The sequence below is a fragment of the Gopherus evgoodei genome, chromosome 8 (assembly GCF_007399415.2).
Source record: "Gopherus evgoodei ecotype Sinaloan lineage chromosome 8, rGopEvg1_v1.p, whole genome shotgun sequence".
Taxonomy (NCBI): Eukaryota; Metazoa; Chordata; order Testudines; family Testudinidae; genus Gopherus; species Gopherus evgoodei.
Window position 1 is genome coordinate 22,087,963 of NC_044329.1, and position 19,414 is coordinate 22,107,376.

At 51.6% G+C, this 19,414-nt stretch overlaps 2 protein-coding genes across 8 annotated transcripts in view; both read left to right on the forward strand.

The window, feature by feature from the left end:
- Positions 1 to 11,161, forward strand: part of ABLIM3 (actin binding LIM protein family member 3) — a 131,852-nt gene extending 120,691 nt beyond the window's left edge. For all 6 annotated transcript variants that reach the window (XM_030572702.1, XM_030572701.1, XM_030572704.1 and 3 more), the window contains 6 exons: positions 1,499 to 1,528; positions 3,152 to 3,210; positions 4,022 to 4,082; positions 6,485 to 6,492; positions 7,775 to 7,855; positions 8,759 to 11,161. In XM_030572702.1, the coding sequence (XP_030428562.1) occupies positions 1,499 to 1,528; positions 3,152 to 3,210; positions 4,022 to 4,082; positions 6,485 to 6,492; positions 7,775 to 7,855; positions 8,759 to 8,872 (353 nt within the window). In that variant the 3' untranslated portion in view covers positions 8,873 to 11,161. The remainder of the gene's footprint in view (positions 1 to 1,498; positions 1,529 to 3,151; positions 3,211 to 4,021; positions 4,083 to 6,484; positions 6,493 to 7,774; positions 7,856 to 8,758) is intronic.
- Positions 11,162 to 15,532: 4,371 nt separating this feature from the next.
- Positions 15,533 to 19,414, forward strand: part of AFAP1L1 (actin filament associated protein 1 like 1) — a 55,520-nt gene continuing 51,638 nt past the window's right edge. For both annotated transcript variants that reach the window (XM_030573211.1, XM_030573210.1), the window contains exon 1: positions 15,533 to 15,636. In XM_030573211.1, the coding sequence (XP_030429071.1) occupies positions 15,621 to 15,636 (16 nt within the window). In that variant the 5' untranslated portion in view covers positions 15,533 to 15,620. The remainder of the gene's footprint in view (positions 15,637 to 19,414) is intronic.

Here is a 19,414-nt window from a genome sequence, read left to right on the forward strand (position 1 = left end):
GACCCGGTCTCTGTCCAACATTAAACAGTGTTAAACAAGGTTTGGTGTTTGGTATATAGAGACTTCAGTCAGCCTGTTTTGTGCCATGGTAAACACCATGTTAAAAATCCTTAGTAACCTGTCATTAAAGATACAGAAAAAGATGGAAAACTAGATAAAGCTTTTGAAATGTCAAGGATTAAATTAGGCTTCCATTTTAGCAACATCTCTCATTCCCTTTCAAAAAACCCCTTTGTTAGACAGTCTCAGGTGTTATGGTAATAACTCCTTTTTAGGTAAAAGAGAAGAAGTTAGTTGAAATGGGCTGGAGCTGCCATTAAAGTCCAGTCTCATTTCCTGAGAAGACAGAACAAGACAAACACAAAAAGGGGAGAGAAAAGAACAGCAAAGATGGAAAATGCAGCTTCTGTCTCTGGTGCTGACTTTCACTTGTAACTTCTTTGCTGGAGACACACAGACCCATCACATGGTCTTATCAACCAATCTGAGACCTGGCAAACTCGTACCAGCATTGCACTGTTTAGGGCATTGCTTTTAGCTGCCTCTTTCTGGTCACAGGCTTACAGCATTGTTGCAAAATATATAGTCTTGGCCAGCTAAAAAGGAGAGGGTTAGGAAAGAGAAGAAATAAGGTGGGCAAGGAAGAGGACATATGCCTGGGGGAGAGAGAGAGAAAGTCTCACATCCCAGGTGGTATTTGGGATTTAGCTGGAACTGGTGGAAGTTGCGGTGTCATTTGGGTCCCTTTCTCTGGCCCAATCTGATCAAGACATCTCTCAGATTTAGGACAAAGAAGGTCCAGGATCCCAGAATATGGTGGGTTGACAGCTATGATGGTGAATCTCTCTCCAGCAGTTAATTTTTTCCCCAATGTCTCTTTCATTAAGGACCCCAAAAGGCAGTGATGGATGGAATAGCCCATCCCTTCATTTTATCCATCAATTAGGCCTAGTTTCTGACACACCAATTTTGGTTCACTGATTTCTGGTTCCACGCTTTTCTTGTTTATTGAGCATGAGCTTAACCCAGCCCTTGACTTAAATCAATAGGCCTTTGTGTGTGGACTTGTTCAGTCTTTCTGTCTCCCTGGCATACCTGTTCCCCTCAAGAGCTGTTGTTACAGGTCATTGGGACCTTTTATAAACTTCCACTCGCTTGTTACGGCTGAGCTCACAGTCAGGGTAAGTCTGCAGGCCCAGTTACCACAACAGGCAGGAAGCCTCAGCTCACCAATATTCATAAAGCACTTTGAGATGCTCACTTGGAAGGTGCTGTGAAGGGGAAGGGTAAATGCTGTGGAGATGAAAGCAGTGAGAGGGTGGGTGAGGTAGTGCTGGGAGAAGCAGAGAATGCTGTGAAGTGAGGTTGTCCCTGGCCGTGGAAGCAAGGTGAGGGATGCCAGTCTCTGCAAACCCAGATCCTCTTGCCTGGTAGAGCTTTTTATCACAGTAAATGCCTCACTGCCTGTGCTGACTTCCTGCTTTGTCTCTCATTGCAGCTCCCCGGACACATTACCTCGCTGACAGTGGTATGTATATCTTTCCCCTCCCTTCCACTCTGTGGTCCTCCATCCATGGGCCTTGTGAAAGTGGGGTAGGGAGGGGGGTTTTCACTGCAGGCAGAGAGGCCAGGGTGGCTTTTCCTTTAGGAGGGAGTGTGGTCTGGTCATTAGTGCATGGGAGTGGAAGTCAGGACTCTGGGGTTCCAGTCTCTGTTTTGCAGCTGATTTGCTGTCATCTTGGGTAAATCCTTTCTCTCTCAGGCTAGCTCTACACCACAGAGTTAGGTCAACATAAGACAACTGATGTAAGTGCCCTACTACATCAGCATCATAACTCCATCTCCATGAGAGGTGTAGGGCTTATGTTGGTGTAGTTAGGGTGACACAGGATCTGTGTAGACACTGAGTTCCTTACATGGGCTGTTGGCTCTCTTGTGGACTTCATGGCTTTGCTGGACCTGCTGCCAGGCCTCCTTTCCAAGCTTCTGTCGGTGATGCACATCCTCACCAGGAGCACTTCCATCAACAGTAGAGGGGAAGTGTAGTGGGCTGAGAGCCTGGGCTTTCAGCTCCACACAGGTCCTCGCTGGGATCCCTGCTGCCCACCAGGGTTCCAGCTCTCCTCTCCCTGCTGGGAGCATGGCAACTGACTGGACTGAATGTGGATCTCCCCACCGGAAGCAAGAAGCCCCGGGTGGCTTCCCCACTGCTCCCAGCTGGGAGTGGGAAGGTGAGAAGCCCCGGGCAGCTTCCCCTCTGCTCTTGGCTGGTAGTGGGGAGACAAGAAGCCCTGGGGGGCAACTGGGCTCACGGCTGGGACCTGCGTGGAACTGAGACCCTGGCTTACTGCCTGCTACACTGCCCCTCTTCAGTCAGTGGAAGTGCTCCTGGTGAGGACATGCACCACTGACAGAAGAAGGGTAGTGTGGGCATCAGCCAACAAAGTAATTACTGCAGTGGCTCTATGTTGACATAAAATAGGTAGACATGTAGACATGCTCTGAGTCTGTTTCCCCCATGGAACATGATGATATTCCTATGTACCCAGCTCCTAGTGGGGATGGGAGGCCTCTTGCATTAGTGTCTGTCACCTCAGGTGGAGAGGCAGAGTGCATATTGCAAAGTCTTCTAGGTCCTGAAAGGCCCCTCCTAGCCTGCTGCTTGGGCCCAAGGTGACTCAGCACTCCGTGCTCTGAGTCTCCGTCCTGGTCTCTCATTCCACAGGGAGACAGCCCACTCAGCAACTGGGAGCAGAATCCAAGAGTTCCAAGGGGCATCCAGCCCACAGCTGAGAGGGAGGTGACTGGGACAGGGGCCTGCCAGGGGAGATTTGGCAATATAAAGTGCAAAGGAACCCATCCCCAGCGTAACAGGCAAGGTGTCCAATGGACTCCTGCATTCACCTGCAGGGGGGCCAGCTGCAGCACTGTATTTCTCCTTTCTCTGATGCACCTGCCAATGTTGTGGCTATAAGGGAGCTTTGTCACCTGGGCTAGACCCTGCAGACGTCCTCCTTCCTCTTCACAGTTAAACCTGGGCTGTGTTTGGGGACCAGATGCCTTGGCTTTAGCTCAGGAACTGAGGTTTTCCCAAGCACAAGAGACCAGTCCCTGTTCTTGGGATTATGCAGTTTGTTTTTTCTCTTTTCAGATCCCCTTATTTCGAAATCTGCATCCCTCCCTGCCTACAGAAGGAACGGGCTGCACAGGGTAAGTGTCACTGGCTACCCCGATCTGTCACGAGGTGGCGGTGTTTCAGAATGTTTCTCGTGGGCTCACAGGTCAGGCACATACATCTCCTGTGGAATGGGGAGGGGATAGTCCAGGGCACGATCCTCATGGCTATTGAAACCTCTTTGTGCCTGGGTTCAGAATCCTCACTCTGGGGTTCACGATACTCAGAATTGGGGGAGTTCTTTCTGGAGGTACATGCATTCCTGGAACAGAGGCAGCTTGGCCATACCACCTGTCTCCAGGTGCTGCACCCTTTGCTAAGACACATCCAGAGATTCTCAGGTGTATTTGTGTGGAATCCAAGTAGAAACTAGAGATCAGAAAAGTCTCACCCACTTCTGGGAATCTAGGAATGGCAAGTGCCCTACCCTGAAAGTAAAATCTCTTCCAGATTCCTGGAATTCAGATGCAGGGAAACAGAATCTCTGCTTCAGAGTGTGGGGAGGTGTGTGCTTTCCAGAGTGATGACTTTGCTGTGTAACTTTGGGCAACAGAGACTTTAGAAATGGTCCCATGATTGATGCATAGGCTGGGAGTCAGGAGACCTGGGTGATATTCCTGACTCTGCCACTAACTCACTATGTGATCTTGGGCAAGTTATTTCACCTCCCCATGCCCCAGTTTCCCCATCTGTAAAAGGAGGGGAATGATACTTACCTTAGGGTGGATTATTTATAACATTTGTAAAATGTTTTGAGCTCCCCAGATGGAAAGTGTGATAGAAGGGCTGAGTATTTATCTAAACTCCCCTGGTGCTGACCCCTCTGTGTGCTCATTTCTCCTGCAGCCCCCCAGTGCTGAACTCTTCCACTATGACAGCACAAACGCCGTCAATTGGGGGATGCGAGGTAAGCAGAGCACAGTTCCTGGGAAGCCTTAGCACTCCTACAGTATGTGCTGCTAGAGCCTATGGCAATGTGCTTCAGAGGGACACTGCCATCCTGCTGAGGCCCAGAGTGGCCCTTCATATGGGAGTGAGAGCTTGTTAGGTATTCTCCTCCAGATCCTGCACAGCAGAGTCAGCTTTGGGCTCCGAACACGACAGCCTGCAAGGTCTGCACAAGAGACACTGTTTTGTGCTCTTGCCTAGAGCCCCCAGCTGGCCCTGTGGCAGCAGATATGGGACACCGCCGCATTGCTAATGATGTGTTTCAAAGCTGTGTTACTGATGGCCCCTGACACTGTAAATCTGAAAAAACAATCCATGTATTTGTCACCATTCCTGCTATTGCTTTTTGCATTTCTGCCGGCTTGGGATCAGTTTCTTGCTTTAGAATCATAGAATATTAGGGTTGGAAGAGACATCAGAAGGTCATCTAGGCCAATCACCTGCTCAAAGCAGGACTAACACCAACTAAATCATCCCAGCCAAGGCATTGTCAAGCTGGGCCCTAAAAACCTCTAAGGATGGAGAATCTACCACCTCCCTAGGTAACCCATTCCAGTGCTTCACCATCCTCCTAATGAAATAGTGTTTCCTAATATCCAAGCTAGACCTCCCACTCTGCAACTTGAGACCATTGCTTCTTGTTCTGTCACTATCCAGTTAGTTTTTCTTTCCCGTTCTCGTTCCTAGCAAATTCCTGCAGTGTTGGGGTTGCAAACCCAGTGGGGGAAGGGTTAAAGATAAGCCATAGCACTGTTTCCTTTGAAATGCAAAAATATTGTAATGAAACTATTCCTATGAATATTGGGCCCAGTTAATTTCTGCTTCAAGGGGCTGCAGTGGTGGTGGATCCATCGTCCAGGGAATTCTCATGACAGAGGCCACGTCCAGACTAGGAATTAAAATCGATTTTAGATACGCAACTTCAGCTACGAGAATAACGTAGCTGAAGTCGAATTTCTAAAATCGAGGTACTCACCAGTCTGGACGGCGCCGCATCGATGTCCGCGGCTCTCCGTGTCGATTCCGGAACTCCGTTCGGATTGATGGAGTTCCGGAATCGATGTAAGCGCGCTCGGGGATCGATACACCGCGTCCAGACTAGACGCGATATATCGATCCCCGAGCAATCGATTTTAACCCGCCAATGCCGCGGGTTAGTCTGGACGAGGGCAGAGAGTTTCCCTCTGGCTGGCAGGGAGCCAGTATAACCAGGGGTAAGGGATAGCTTAGTGGTTTGAGCATTGGTCTGCTAACCCCCAGGTTGTGAGTTCAATCCTTGTGGGGGCCATTTAGGGAACTGAGATAAAAATCTGTCTGGGGATTGGTTCTGCTTTGAGCAGGGGGTTGCAGTAGATGACCTCTTGAGGTCTCTTCCAACCCTGATATTCTATGACTTTGGGCTGCCCCAAGCATTTGAGGGGCATTTCATATCCGCTTCATTGAACAGTACTGTGCCGTGGCTATTCCTGCATACCTAGGGGCCATTAGCAGCAGGGTCAGGTTAGTTGGTGTAGACTCACCATTGCCCCCTCATTTCTCCCTGCCCAGTCAGGGGTGGCTCCAGGCCCCAGCACGCCAAGCGCGTGCTTGGGGCGGGGGATGCTCTGCCGGTCACTGGGAGGGCAGCAGACAGGGTGCCTTTGGCAGCATGCCTGCGGAGGATCTGCTGGTCCCGCAGCTCTGGTGGACTCCCGCAGGCGTGCCTGCGGAGGGTCCACTGGTCCTGCAGCTCCACCGAAGCCGCAGAACCAGCAGACTCTCTGTGGGAAGTCGACCGGAGCCACAGGACCGGCAACCAGCAGAGCACCCCCCGCGGCATGCCGCCATGCTTGGGGTGGCAAAATGTCTAGAGCCGCCCCAGTGCTGAGTTCAGTCCCAGTGCAGGGATCACTCAGGCTCATGTTATGAAAAGCAACAAGTACCTTTTGTCCTAAAGCACCTGGCAGCGTCCCCACCATGCTGCAGGCAGCTGTGCACCCTCCACTCCCATGAAGTCAGTGCTGGCGAAGGGCCCTGAGCACCCTGCAGGATCAGGCCCTGACTTCACCAGAGCTCTCAATGGAGCTGTGCTGAGCTGTCCTCAGTGTTGCTAGTGCCTCCCTTCCCCCTGAGCTGAGTTAGAAACAATGAGTGAGATTCCAGGAGCTGCGGAGTGAGAGAGAGCAGCCTGCACAGTGTAACCCCACCCTCAGGCCAGCCCCCTGGGAGCAGCTGCCAGAGGCAGGACAGACAAGAGGAGAACACAGGTGGGGCGGTTTCTCCTGTGGGGAGTCGGGATTCTCGCCTGATGTCAAAGAGAAGGCTCGGAGGCTGCTGACTGACCTGTTTCTTGTCTCTTTCCTTCTCTTTCTCTCCTTACAGAATACAAGGTAAGACTCTCCTTGGAGTGGGGAACAGCTGCCGTCCAGTCAGTGATGCCATCTAATGTCTGAGTGCCACCAGGGCAGGGTCCTTGGAGATTGTCCCTCCATCTCCTGTGTCCTGGGCTGGTCTCCAGAGCCCATGTTTGAACTGAGGCCTTTTCAGACACTTTCCCTTCCCTCAGACATGCCCTGGCTTCACTTTCCCTCAATCCAGCCACCCTGTCCCTCTGGCTATTATCAGATCCAACAGAATGGGCTGCAGTTGAGCATGGTTTATGTACTGGGTATCTCAAAACACTTTGCCCAGCACCTGGTCACATGCTGGGGGGAAGAACTGATGAGGTGGGTGACCACAGCTGTCATGCTGGGCTCAGCACCAGCAGCTCCCATCCAGCTGTGGATGATGAACCTATTAGATGGGGAGAGGGGATGTTGGGTAGGATGCTAGGTCATCGCCTACACCAATGTTTCTCAGACAGTGGGCCCTGACCCACCAGTGGGTCCCAAGAAGGTTTTAGCTGGGTCTCTACATCCAGAACCAGGTTAATGCATCACTGGGCACTGGACTAAGCAAACATTCATTTCTCCTGGCCTGGTGCAGAGGAGAGACCCTGGAGGGTTGGGGAGATGGATTGTGAGCCTGTTCTGCACTCGCCCCACAGTGTTGGCTCCAGTCCTGCAGGGCTGGGCCTGGTTCCCCGCTCCAGGTTTTGCAACCTGGCGCATGGGGTTGCAGCACCACCAGCTGGACCGAACCCGAGTGGTGCTACAACCCTGTGTGCCAGGTCGCAACACCCAGAGCAGGGAACTGGTCCTAGCGTCATGGGACAGGAGCCACCACTGCAGGGGGAATGTGGGGCAGGCTCGTTCCCTGCCCCCAAGGCCTTTCCTCTACACTGCCCTGGGGTTAGGGTTGAGGTGCCAGGGCAGAGGGTATATATACATAATGGTGGGTTGCAAAAAAACCCTAAATGCAGTTGTTGGGTTGCCTGAGTAAAAAGTTTGGGAACCACTGGCCTCTGTGACAGGCCAAGCAGTCTTCGCCTTCTGCCTGAAGATGGGCAGACAGGGAGCTGGGTTAGTGTCACCCTTCAGGGCTGTGGGGGTTGGGCCTGCACTTTTGTGGCCCCCGGGAAGCACCACCCCTGAGCCTAACAGAACAGGCCCAAGAACTAGCTGCTGTGTTGTTGCTGTGGGTTCCCTCTAGCTGTGCCCGTCTGGACTGCTCCCTGGCTCACAGCTCAGAGAGCCCACCAACCCCAAAGCATTTCTTTGTCTCTCTCTGCAGATATACCCCTACGAGCTGCTCATGGTGACCACCAGGGGGAGGAACCAGCTGCCCAAGGATGTGGACAGGACTCGGTTAGAGGTAAGCAAAGCCTTTCCCTTCTGACACTGTCTCCCTCCTCCCCCAGTGCAGCTAGGGCTGGGGGAGGAAGTATGAATGGAACAAGGGTAGCTGCCCTCCTGCCTGTTAGATGTCATCTCTCAGCATGGACACCTGAGATGTTTCAGACCTAAGGTCCCTGCAGGTGGAGCAGGGGTTAATGCTGTCTGCATGGACATCACCCTGTGGAGCACAGCATCACACCAAAGTTTTCACTCCTCCCCACCCCATTGAGATCTGGGACAATTCAGAGGGGATCCCCCCTGCCAGATGCTTCCCAAACCACCCTCCTCTGAAAAGCTCAGGCTAGAAGGTCACTGACCCATTGTGGGGACTGGCTGCCTGAAGCCAACAAAATTCCCCAGTGCTGGGTGAGAGTGAGAGGTCACCACGTGGTGTTCAGGGTTCAGCACTGGCAGTGCAAATCTGTGCCCCAACCACAGGCCAAGGAAGGAGGTCACTTATGCACACGCTGGCACGCGGTCATGCTCACACCCAGCCATAGAGACTCACACACAATCCCACTCAGACACATCATGCTCACACACAGCCACAATCACACACGCTCAGCTCTGTACCTCCACAATCACACACTCACAGGCATTCGTGTGTGCTCATGCAGAGTCACGATTGCACCTGGTCACACTTACAATTGCACATATACAGATACACACAGAGCTGCACACAATAACACTTGGATAGTCACAATGACTGGCATGTGCGCACACACACAAACACACAGAGGCAGTCGCTTGTATATGCTCACGCAGAGTCACAATGGCATCTGCACAGGCACTCTCAGCTATGAGCCATGGCAGCCGCCCTCCCTCCTGCTGTCACAGGCCCGTACACCCCACCTCATGCCCCTCTCTGCTGTCCCCCCAGCGCCACCTGTCACAGGACGAGTTCTACCAGATATTCAACATGACCATTGCAGAGTTCGACCGCCTGGCCCTGTGGAAGAGGAACGAGCTGAAGAAGCAGGCACGGCTGTTTTAAACGCAATAAACTATAAATATATACATACCTATAAATATAAATATATATATATATATAGAAAGATCTCTATATTGAAGCTCTGTTTAACTCTCTCTATTGTACAATAGGAGGCACGGCCACTCTCTTTGGAACTCCGTAGAGTGAATTGAAGTCTCTCAGATATTTTTATGCTCTTTGTTTCCTTTATGTTCTTTTTTTATTCTAATGCGATTGGGAGCGGAGTGTGAGACTGTTTGTGTATTGAACCTTCTGGAGTTTCAGGCCATCTCAGAACCCCACCCTCACCTGCAGTGGCTGTAAATCCCAGGCCAGTGGAGGAGAGGGTATCTGCAGCACATGTTCAGTGAAAGATTGGCGGCCCCTTTTCCCTCCCCTGCCCCTTCACACCCTGGGCTGCTGTTTGCCCTGGGCTCCTGGCCCAGTATCACCCACTCATGCTGCACAGCCTGGCCAGGCGCCTTCAGGAGCCAGAGGAAGAGATTCCCTCTCTCCCACCAAGCTTCCTGAAACTCCCAGCAGGCCGGACCGTGCCATCTGATTTAGCCATGGATAGTCAGAGGATTCCTGGTATACTTAAACTGCCTCTCTTCTCAGGGCTTGGGGGAGGGGGCTGCAGTCTCCCTCCCACTTCATCAGCCCTACCCGCTGGACTTGTACTGAAAGAGGAAAGTGAATGGAGCTGGCCTGGACCACCTCACCCTTTGCTAACATAGACTCCCTCCTTACAGGCCTAGTCTGTGTTGGCATCTGGTAGAAATAACATGGCCCCTAGCCCCAGTTTGGCAGCGCCACAACTGTGTTCTCTCCTACCCCTGCTTTCCCATCCCCAGCTGCCAGGGGAGCTCAGGGGCTGCCGAGCCCCACAGGGCATTGCCAATGCAAATCATAGGGGATCATTACAAGATATGTTGGATCTGTTTCATCTGCAACACTTCCAGGGCCCAGAGCTGAGACAATGGACACTCCAGAGGGCTCACTGATGAGCCTACCATCCCCCTGTCCTATCTAAAGGGCCATCGACCTGACATGGCAAACTGCAAAGCCTTCTCCAGGCTTTCTCCAGTCCTGCTGAGAGACCCTGTCTTCCCAGCATCTCCCTTCACCTGTTCTTTGTTTAATTACTGGGGACATTTGCAAACAGGATCTCAGCCCATCAGGGTCTTACATTCCTCTGTTGCTTATTCCTTTCCCCTCCACAAAAGTACTTATCTGCTTGTGACATCACATCTCTTGCCACAGAGCCATCTGTGATGTCACAAGCAGATGATTATGACTTCAGAGGGAGGAATAGTAAATAAGTAGCAACAGAGGCTTCCAAGAGATGTGTTCCCGCACTGCCTGAAAACAGTCCCTGGGAATTAAAGCAAAGGGGAAAGGAAATATAGGCAGTAGAAGCAGAACTGTCTCTGGGTGGAGTATTTGTCACTAGTTTCCCTGGCACTAGTGGTGGTTCTTTAATAACAGGCCATGGCAGACTGATTTGACATTGAGACCAGGAGTCATTCTGTCAAGATTGTGCTATGAAACAGGTTTCCCAACCTTCATATTTCCAAATCACAGTGTCCTAGCTGCTCCAGGCTCCTTCCACCCATACCTGCAAATTTCACCTCCTGCAAGTAACAGAACAGTGGTTTGTCCTCATCAAAGCTCCCTCTCTTCCCACATCCAAAGCCACTGTTAGTAATTTTACGCCAGAGTAACAGATCCAAGCCCTTTACAAAGTGTAATGCATAAAGCCCAAGAACTGGGGTGGATATGTCCCTAACAGCACCTCTGCGGAGGGGTTTTGTGGCTGTAAGGAATCAAAGTGGGCTTGAACCAAAATCCCAGATCCAACCAGGATAGTTGGGGGAGTTGAGATGCTGCTCTAACTTTGAACTCTGTAACTTAAGCCCTATCTCTCTGGTTAGGAATTGTCCTGAAGTAGCAGCAGCTGGTTTAGAGTCTGTTTGGAGTCTACTCATGAGATTGGAAGTGGGTATGGAAGTAGCTGGTTGTGAGAGCTGTAGGGAAAGGGGGAAGGAGGCATGTTAGACTGTTGTTAGAAACTGAATCAGCTGCATCTCCCCTTTTTATTTTGTCTGCTGGAGTTTTCCTGATTCTCAGCGATTAGTAACATCCCCTGTCCCAGATCAAATTGCTAGAGCAGCCCCTTGGAGGGAGGTAATAAAGACATTTGCAAGGACTCTCTATAACTCTGGGGGATATTGTAGAGCTATGTTGCTTGTTTGATGTTTTTACAAATATGCTATTTCAACAGAAATCCATTTGCCTGTTGTCTTGTATGTTTCTCTGGTTTCCTGTTTGCTCTCTTGAGTGAATGTTCAGGCAGGTCCCAGGAGTGCCCACCCTGTGCTCTCCAGTCCATGCCCAGCAAAGCAGGCTCCCATCCAGTGTCGTGTCAGTTGTTATGTTCTCTGGTATGGGAGTGAGGATAATGTTCTGCTCTTGCAAAGGGAAAAGACTCCATGGCCTAATGGGCCTGTTCCAGCTCTGTCTCCAATGATCATCTTTAAAATCTATACTGGGAATTTTCCATGCTGGTTTCTATCATCTGCTGGGTTTCATCCCCTTCATCAGGTGAGCACCACCACCGAGGCTATCATCAGGTGAGTGCTGAATTCTCCCCAGAGAGAACCAGCCTCTTGCTGCTGATTGTGCTGCATTTGCCTCATGTTATCTTCTAGGCTGAGGCCACCGAACTCAATACACAAAGAACTGGCATCAGGTTCCTAATATGTGACAGGGGAACTACCCGCTCTGGCCCATTGCCCTTCTGCCCTGCTGTGCTGGTACATGGCACCATTGCATATCCATCTGGCTGGCACCATGAGACTGGAGCAGCAAGAAGAAAATATGTCTTCAGCAAGCAGCAATGGGTCTTTAAGCTTTTACCTCAGCTTGGAATGGGCTGTGGAATGAAGTGAAGAGTGTAATATTGTGCTGGTAATTGCTTCTGTCTACTTTAGCACAGCAGTAAGTGCAGCCAATTGTATTTATAATGATTTCACACACATAAAACTGCATCTCTCTAAATCAAGCTCAGCTGTTTGGGGTTATGACAACCTCAGTCTCCAGCAGCAGCTTCTATGATAATCCCTAGAGGATTCAGAGCTTTAAATAATAATAATGATGCTTAGCACTCACAGAGTACTTTTCATTTTCAAAACACTTTATGAGTATTAACTAAATATTCTTCACATCCCCCTGGTGGGAGAGGTGTGTTTATCTCTGTGGTGCAGGTGGAGAACCTGAGGCACAGAGTGGTTAAGTGACTTATTGAAGGTCATGCAGTGTGTCAGGCAGAGCCAGATTTAGAAATCCCTGGGTCCCAGCCCTGTGATCAGTCCACTAGTACATGCTGGCAGAATATAATTGCTCCTGACAGATAGTGTTCATATTTATTTTGGGGGCACAATAATAAACTCTTTTATGTGGGGAGGCAGGGTTTTCCTCCAAGTTTGTGATCTTCCAGGGGAAAACCTGCCAAGAAACATCCTCCCCAGGAACCTGTCAAAATGGAAGAAGTTTGCAGCTAATTGCTTAGTTTTGTTTCAGACTCAGTTGAAGTGCGGGATCTCTTAGGAAAGATGCAGGGCTGCCATCTGTTAGGTGCTGAGGTTGGGTGTTACCATTTATTAATATAGGTGGTGTGCCCTAGGGCAGCTGCCCTGTGGAGCGCCCCGTGTGACCCTTCAGGAGGATGGGCAAAAGGGAAGAAGTGAAGTCAAGCACCCTGCCACCCTCTTCTTGTAGTTTGTTCCACTGTATTGTCATGGTATTGCATGCAATATGAGCCCTCTGGCCTTGGTATTCCTGCTCCTCACTCTGTGGCAAGGGAGACAAAGGGCCCTATTCTCCCACACAGGCTTCGTCTTTAGGGTAAATTGGGAACCAAAGCCTCAGCGGAGGAGACACAGATTTTGGCCAGCATGCCAAAGGGCCCAAGATGATGGAGGCAAAGCACCTTCCTTCACTTAACCCCATCCACTTAGGCTCACCCAGCAGCAAGCTATGTGTGAATACTGGTGAGCCAAACCAGTTCACACTGAAATCAATGGCAAAACTCCTGTTGGGCCCAAGAGAGGTTGACAGGAAAGGTCATGAGGTAGAAAAACATAATGAAAGTACAAAGGAGAAATGGAGGCAGCTGCTCTCAGAAAACAAGAAAGGTGCAAAAGGTCTGTCAGGGCTGCTCAGGGCTTTGGGAAGATTTACCAAGCACATTGGGAGCAATTTCCTTGGCTGGCGGAATATGCTATTAGCAGATATGTAGTGTTCCCGGATATACCTTAAGGGGGCAGCAGACAGGGCTGTCTCCTTGTCACCTTTGTGTCCACCATGTCTGTAGTACAGGCTATATTCCCATCCCCCCAGATCATGAGGCAGCCTACTGAATTCTAAGGAGCCAATCCCTGCAGCAAGTAGTGTTTGCCTTATGCTCTGCTCCCCTGGGAGCTCAGCCACCACAAGGAGAAGGGTGAGGTGGAGGCATTAAAACCTTTCCACGAAGACCATTGTTGTGGCTGGTTCTAATCTGCTAATTTTAGTGCTTTGCAGGCCACAACCACAAGATCATCTGGGCCCAGCTGGCCATTTCTATAGTTGCTTTGAAGGCTGTGGCCTGAGTGTGCCCTCCACCACTAACCAGAATTTGAATTGGAGGAAAAGATCTATTTGCAGTTTAGCTGCAGCAAACCCAGTGTGCTCTGAGAAAAGAAAGCAATCTGGGTTCCCAGGGAGCATGTCTAGGAAGGCAGCTGGCTCCTGGGGGCTTGTTGGCTCTTGGGGGTGCTAATGGGCTATAGAGCTATTTGTCTCTGCATCACTTATTCAGCTCTGGTCCTGGAGTAGTAGTGCTAAAAAGTCACAAGGGTCTGAAAGGTCCTGTGCTGTGAGTCTCGGAGTTCTCTGCAGACAAATGTGCACATCATGAAAATGACTGCCAAGAGAAACACTAACTGGCCCCCATGTTTGCAATCTCAGCAGAGAGGCTGAGGTACCAGCAGACCTGAGGGTCTGAACTTCTCTGGATAGAGCTAGTATTTCCAGAATCACTTTGAAACATAGGGAAGGCAGTGTTGGGAAGGGAGGGGGGGAGTTTCCACTGACACTGTCCATGTTTATGTATTCTGGGTAGACAACAGTGCAAATCCATCTTTCCCCAAACACACACCTGGGTGTGGTGGACTCAAAACATGTCAGCCCCTTTGTCTGTGCAGGTAGGAGTGCAGCAGTGTCAGTGTTACCGGCTGAAGTGACCTCTACTCCTTGCACCCCTGAACCTCACAAAAGCATTAAGGGAGCATTGCCAGGTGTGTCTGTTCAGTCTCAGTGATTATCAACAACATACCCTACCCTGATCCCTCCTATAAAGCCAGCAGAAGATAAGCAGGTGGCGAATTCCCAGCCCAGATCAGGATGAACCCCTCAGGCTTCACTCCCACACAGACTGTGTACTTATGGGAATTCTACTACTACAGATGCTTACTCCCTGCCATGTGAGGTGTCACCTGTCACCCCAGCTGTGATGCAAGATCCCGAGTACAAGGGCAACACCCCAGAACCCTGAAAGGAAAAGCAGCTTGGGAGTTACAGAAGCACAGCAGAGGGGAAGGAGAGTGATTAGGGTTTCACCTGGGAGCTGAAAGCTGGCCTATTTCTCAGGCTAGGAAAGCCTGGCTCCTGTCATTATAGAAATGGGGACGGGGGTGTATTTGGGGGATTAGTGTAAGGGCAGGGGGAGAACATCCTGATCACAGCCCCTCATTTTAGACTCAGCTTTCCTCCACCCCACGCAGACTTGCGCTCATCCCAAGATCCTCAGGCAGGCTACCTACAGTAAAAGTGCTGACTCCGGAAACAAGAGAAGAGTTGTGTTTTTTGTTAAAAGTATCCCCTGTTGTTCAGCTCTGCCTGAGCTGCGGTTTGCTTGTGTTCCTCTTGGCTTGCTCAGTGCCCCACCACATTTGAGCTTTGCTGGTGGACAGGTATTGGGGAGGGGGAGAAAATCTGGTGCGTGTGTGGTGAATGGAGGAACAGGGTGCAGCAGCACAGTGCCTAGGGATCTCTGGTGAGAGGTGGAGAGACTGGGGTGGGTGAGGTGGTGCTGGCTCAGAGGCAAGGGGGGAACAGGAGAGCTGGGTGGCTGGGGTGAGGCTCTGGGTGTGAGGGGAGCATGTGGGTGGAGTGAGAAGCTAGCTGTGGGGGAGAAAGAGGTATGTGGGTGTAAGGTGTGGCTGTGGGGTGAAGCTTGGGAGGGTGTGGGGCTGGCGGGGGGGAGGCAAGAAAGGTGGGCAGGATGAGGGGCTGGCTGGGGAAATGTGGGGGCAGGAGCAGTGGGCAGGGGGGCTGGATGTGGAGGGCAGGAGAGGGGGCTGGAGTGGGGGCTGGCTGGGGAGATGGGGGGGCAGGAGCAGTGGGCAAGGCGAGGGGCTGACTGGGGTCCGGAGAGGTGGGCGGGGCGGGGGCTGGCTCGGGGGGAGAGCAGGGGCAGGAGGCGGCAGAGGTGTCCTCCCAGCTGAGCCTAGCGCAGGGCCGTGCCGCTGGTGCTGCGGCGCCTGGCCTGGGCGGGCGCTAAGACCCCGCACCCAGCCGGGGAAGCGCAGGGCGGGCGGGGCAGCTGGTTTAAAGGTTGACGTCTCTGTACCAGGCGAGACAGGCGCATCCTCTAGCCGGACACCGGGCGCTCCAGGCCGGGACCCTGCGCCCCGCACTGCCGCCTCGCGCCCGTCCACCCGCCGGCAGCATGGACAGGCTGAGCGGTAAGCGCGGCTCGTGCGGGGCTGTGCCCGGGCAGCCCTGGCTCTGGGGTCGCGCTTCCCCGCACGGGCTGGGCGCTGCGGTGGGTTCTCCTGGGGGCAGCGGGGACAGACCCGGTCCCTAGTGCCCGGCCGCCGGCGGGATCACGGCGCTGGGCGCCGCTGCCTGCTCCTCGCTTTGAGCGCGGCGTGCGCCTGGCCCCGCTCCTGCTGTGCAGGGGCTGGGAGGTGCCTGCACCAGCTCGGGAAGGACCCCCGGGATTTAGCGAGGGGCAGGCCAGGGTATAACTACCCAGAACAGGGTCCGATCTTCTCCCATCCCTGGCCCGAAAGGGCCTTGCCACACCCACCGCTGCTTTCCGCGGGGGGGCTGGGGGGCAGCCCATTGTGTGCGGGAGCCTGGGAAAAGCATCCGGCTTGGGGGACTCGCCAGGGTCTTCTGAGAGGCTGGGTCCTGTCCCAGGGGACGGGGTCCCAATGCATGTTTGGGGCAGCAGCAAGCGGTGCCTGGGCTGGCAGCAGGGGCTGCAGCCAGAGAGCTGTGGGGGGGCTGTCACTCCAGGGGGGCTGAAGCGCCTGGCACGGCAGCAGACCCGTTGTCTTTGTCTCTCGTTGCTGAGGCGCTTCCTAGGGCCCCGGGAATGGCTGGGAAACCCTAGCAGTGTCCTTGCGGCCCTGCGGCGCTGCGTGGCACCTGTGCACGGAATGGCCTTGTGCTCTTCGCCGTGTGCTTTGTGCTGCCCCCTCGCTAATCCTAGCGCTGGATCCTTCCGCGTTGTTCTGTCTCGCCAAGTGCTGCCCAGCGGCTGGGGTGTTTGCTGACTGGGGTGATCCCGCTGGGGTCAGTGGGGCTGCTCATGGGTCAAGAGCTACATGACTGTGTTGGAGGCGTGGGCCCTACATTCTCCCTGCAGGGTGGATTGTAAACCAGCTCAACCTTCTGGCACGCAGAAGTTACTGGGTTTTGTTTAAAGGGAGGCTGTTGGACTAAATGTAGCCCCAAATTAAGGGGTCCAAATCGTGAGGCTCTTTACATTGGCTTAAATCGGGCATTACTCAAACAAAACCTTCATTGCAGTCAATGGGAATTTCTTGCCTGAGCAGGACTTCAGGATTTGGCTCAGGCTCTGTATGTATTTTTAACAAAACCTGAGATCAATAGGGATGTTTCCTTGAAGTGTTTTGTAAATTACAGAGCCAGCACCTTTAACGAAGAACCCCTTTTAGTGTCTGCAATACAAATATCACAATATCATTCTAGTGCTGGAGAAGCTGAGAGCAACCTTGACTAGAAACAAAAGTTGGACTTTGGGGTCCATGGGAGAAATTCATGATGGAAAGTAGCCTAGTTTTTTTTTTTTTTTTTAAGTGTTTTAACACTTTTTAAGGGATGAATAAGGAAAATAATTACATTCAAGTGTAATATAGGATTGTGTTCCTGCATTGAGTAAATCAGCCCAGGAAAGAAGTGCCACCCAAGACCATCTGTGGAAAGTGCTTCCTAGCCCAAGACAGAGCAGGGGTGTGGGTAGCTGTCAGATGCGAGTGTTATTGCTCCTGTCTGGAAGTGCTGTACATATCACCTCTATGTATACACATTCCTGCATCTGTCTATGGAGCCAATCTCACTTAGCTACATGGTTTTGATTTGTAGTTATAAATAAACCTGCTAGACCCAGCAACTTGTAATGAAGATCCCAACTTTCAGATCTGGGAGGAACATCCCTGGACTAGAAAGGAGAGATTACTCTAATGTAAGCACTGTTAGTGTTTTGTAGAGCGTTGGTACACGGCCAATGGAATGAAGGAGAGACTAGGAGAATGGGCCACCCAAAGGGGTCACTTCTGCTATGAAAAGTGGGAATGCTCTGAGCTGGCTTGTCAGCCCTGCATTAGCAGCAGACAAATCTTCTGAGGGTCAAGTGTTTCCCTTCCCTTTATGTAAAAGGATGGGTGGTGTTTCCTCAGTGGAAATGTGTGTGGGGATTTATTATTTTTTCACTGCAAGGTAGCTCAGTGTTCAGAGCTGACTGCCTATCTACCGTGAAGGATGGGGCTTGAAGGGAAGACGGAGAGCCCTCTCCTTCATTAACTAACACAGGTCACCCTATCTGCCACACAGCCAGCTGGCATAGATACAAGCCCTAGCCAGCAAAGGGGCTGGGACCACTTCTCACAGCTGGGTCAAGGGTGCTCTCTCAGATGAGGGAGTCTTGCCAGGTGTGTGGTGATCAGGACAGTACTGAGACTGGTGCTCAGGGGTCATTCCTTGGCCAGTTGGACACATGTCTGTCTAGGGAGTCAGATAAGGGAACTGGGAATCAGTGGCAGAGCTTTCTGTATCCTAACTTCCTCCGGAAATTGGGGGAAGAGTCATGTTGCTACTTGTGCCTCAGTTTCCCCACCTGTGCATTGGGGCTAATCCTAACCTCACAGGAAAGGAAGGGGTTGAGGTGTATGCAGCTGACACTGTGCTTGTAACCTCTTGTATGTGGCCATTTTCTTTGGGTTTGTGAAGCCATAGCTAGAATAAAAAAAAGTTAAATTTCCCCTATCTTCATTTCAGATTTCAGTGGAGTCCACTGTATCCCCTGTGCTGGGTGTTAATATTTGCACTCCTGTGACCAGCAGATTAACAAATTAAAGGGCTGATGCACAAAGCCTCCAAAGGAGGCTGCTGATCCTGGGTGTGCAACTTGAGACACCTGAGATGCCTGATTCTCAGGCATCTCAGAATCGGCACTCGTAATCAGTGGCCTCTTAAAAATATGGCTGATTATTTCTGAAATGCCAGCATCCTGGGGGCTCCCTACTAAGATGGATTTCCAGTTGGGTGCTCTGAGGGTCTGTCTACATTGCAATTAGACACCCATGGCTGGCCTGTGCCAGCTGACTTGGACTCATCATGAGGCTTGTGCTAAGGGCTATTTAACGGAGAGACATAGCTGTGCCGATATAACTCTTCAGTGTAGACCAGCTGTGACTCTTCAAGTAAGGGCTGAGGTCTGCCTGTGCTGAGCTCTGCTTTTCTCTCCTAGGTGCCTTCTATGGTAACTTCAGCAGCAATAACACTCTCTCCTTTCGTGTTTACAATAAATTGCCATTGGCACCCGAGCTGCTCTGTGCTAATCTAAACGTCCTGCTGCCCTTCTGTTTATCATCTGCAGTCTCTGGGAGCCCTCTTTGCTTTGTGTGGTTTCTGGAAGGAGCATCAGTGCCTGGAGAGAAACTTCAGATGTGTCCTGGGGCTCCCCTTTCCTAACTGCAGGGCTGGGTCCTTCACACGGGATAGAAAAGTCATGTCCCCTCTGCATTGCCTATGTTTTGCCCTCTAGCCACATCCAGTGTTACTTCCATACCACGCATGCTCTGCCCCTTATCCCTGTGTAGTGTTTCTCTGGCCCTTAGCCCTACTGCATTTCATTCTTCAGGTGAGATTAATGCTTTGCAAGTGAGAGTGTGCAAAAACTCTTGTCCCCAGGGAAAGATCCAGCTTTCCCGCTCCCTCCTGTAAGCTCCTGAGCAGTGGGACTTGAAAACTCTTGTGATTTGTGTAATAATGCTCTGCATGTGCATGCCTGTGTTTGCACTGATCTCCTTTATTGACAAGTTCCGATTTTTGAGCCTTTAGCAACAAGCCATGAGTGGTGTGGGGAGGGGGCCATTTAGTTTAACAAGAGACAGGCCCGCTCAAGCCACTAATCTGAGCATTGTGTTAGATAGCTATGGCTACAGCCCTCATGGACCCATTGCTTCTTGCCATTACTTGCTTTTTCCTGAC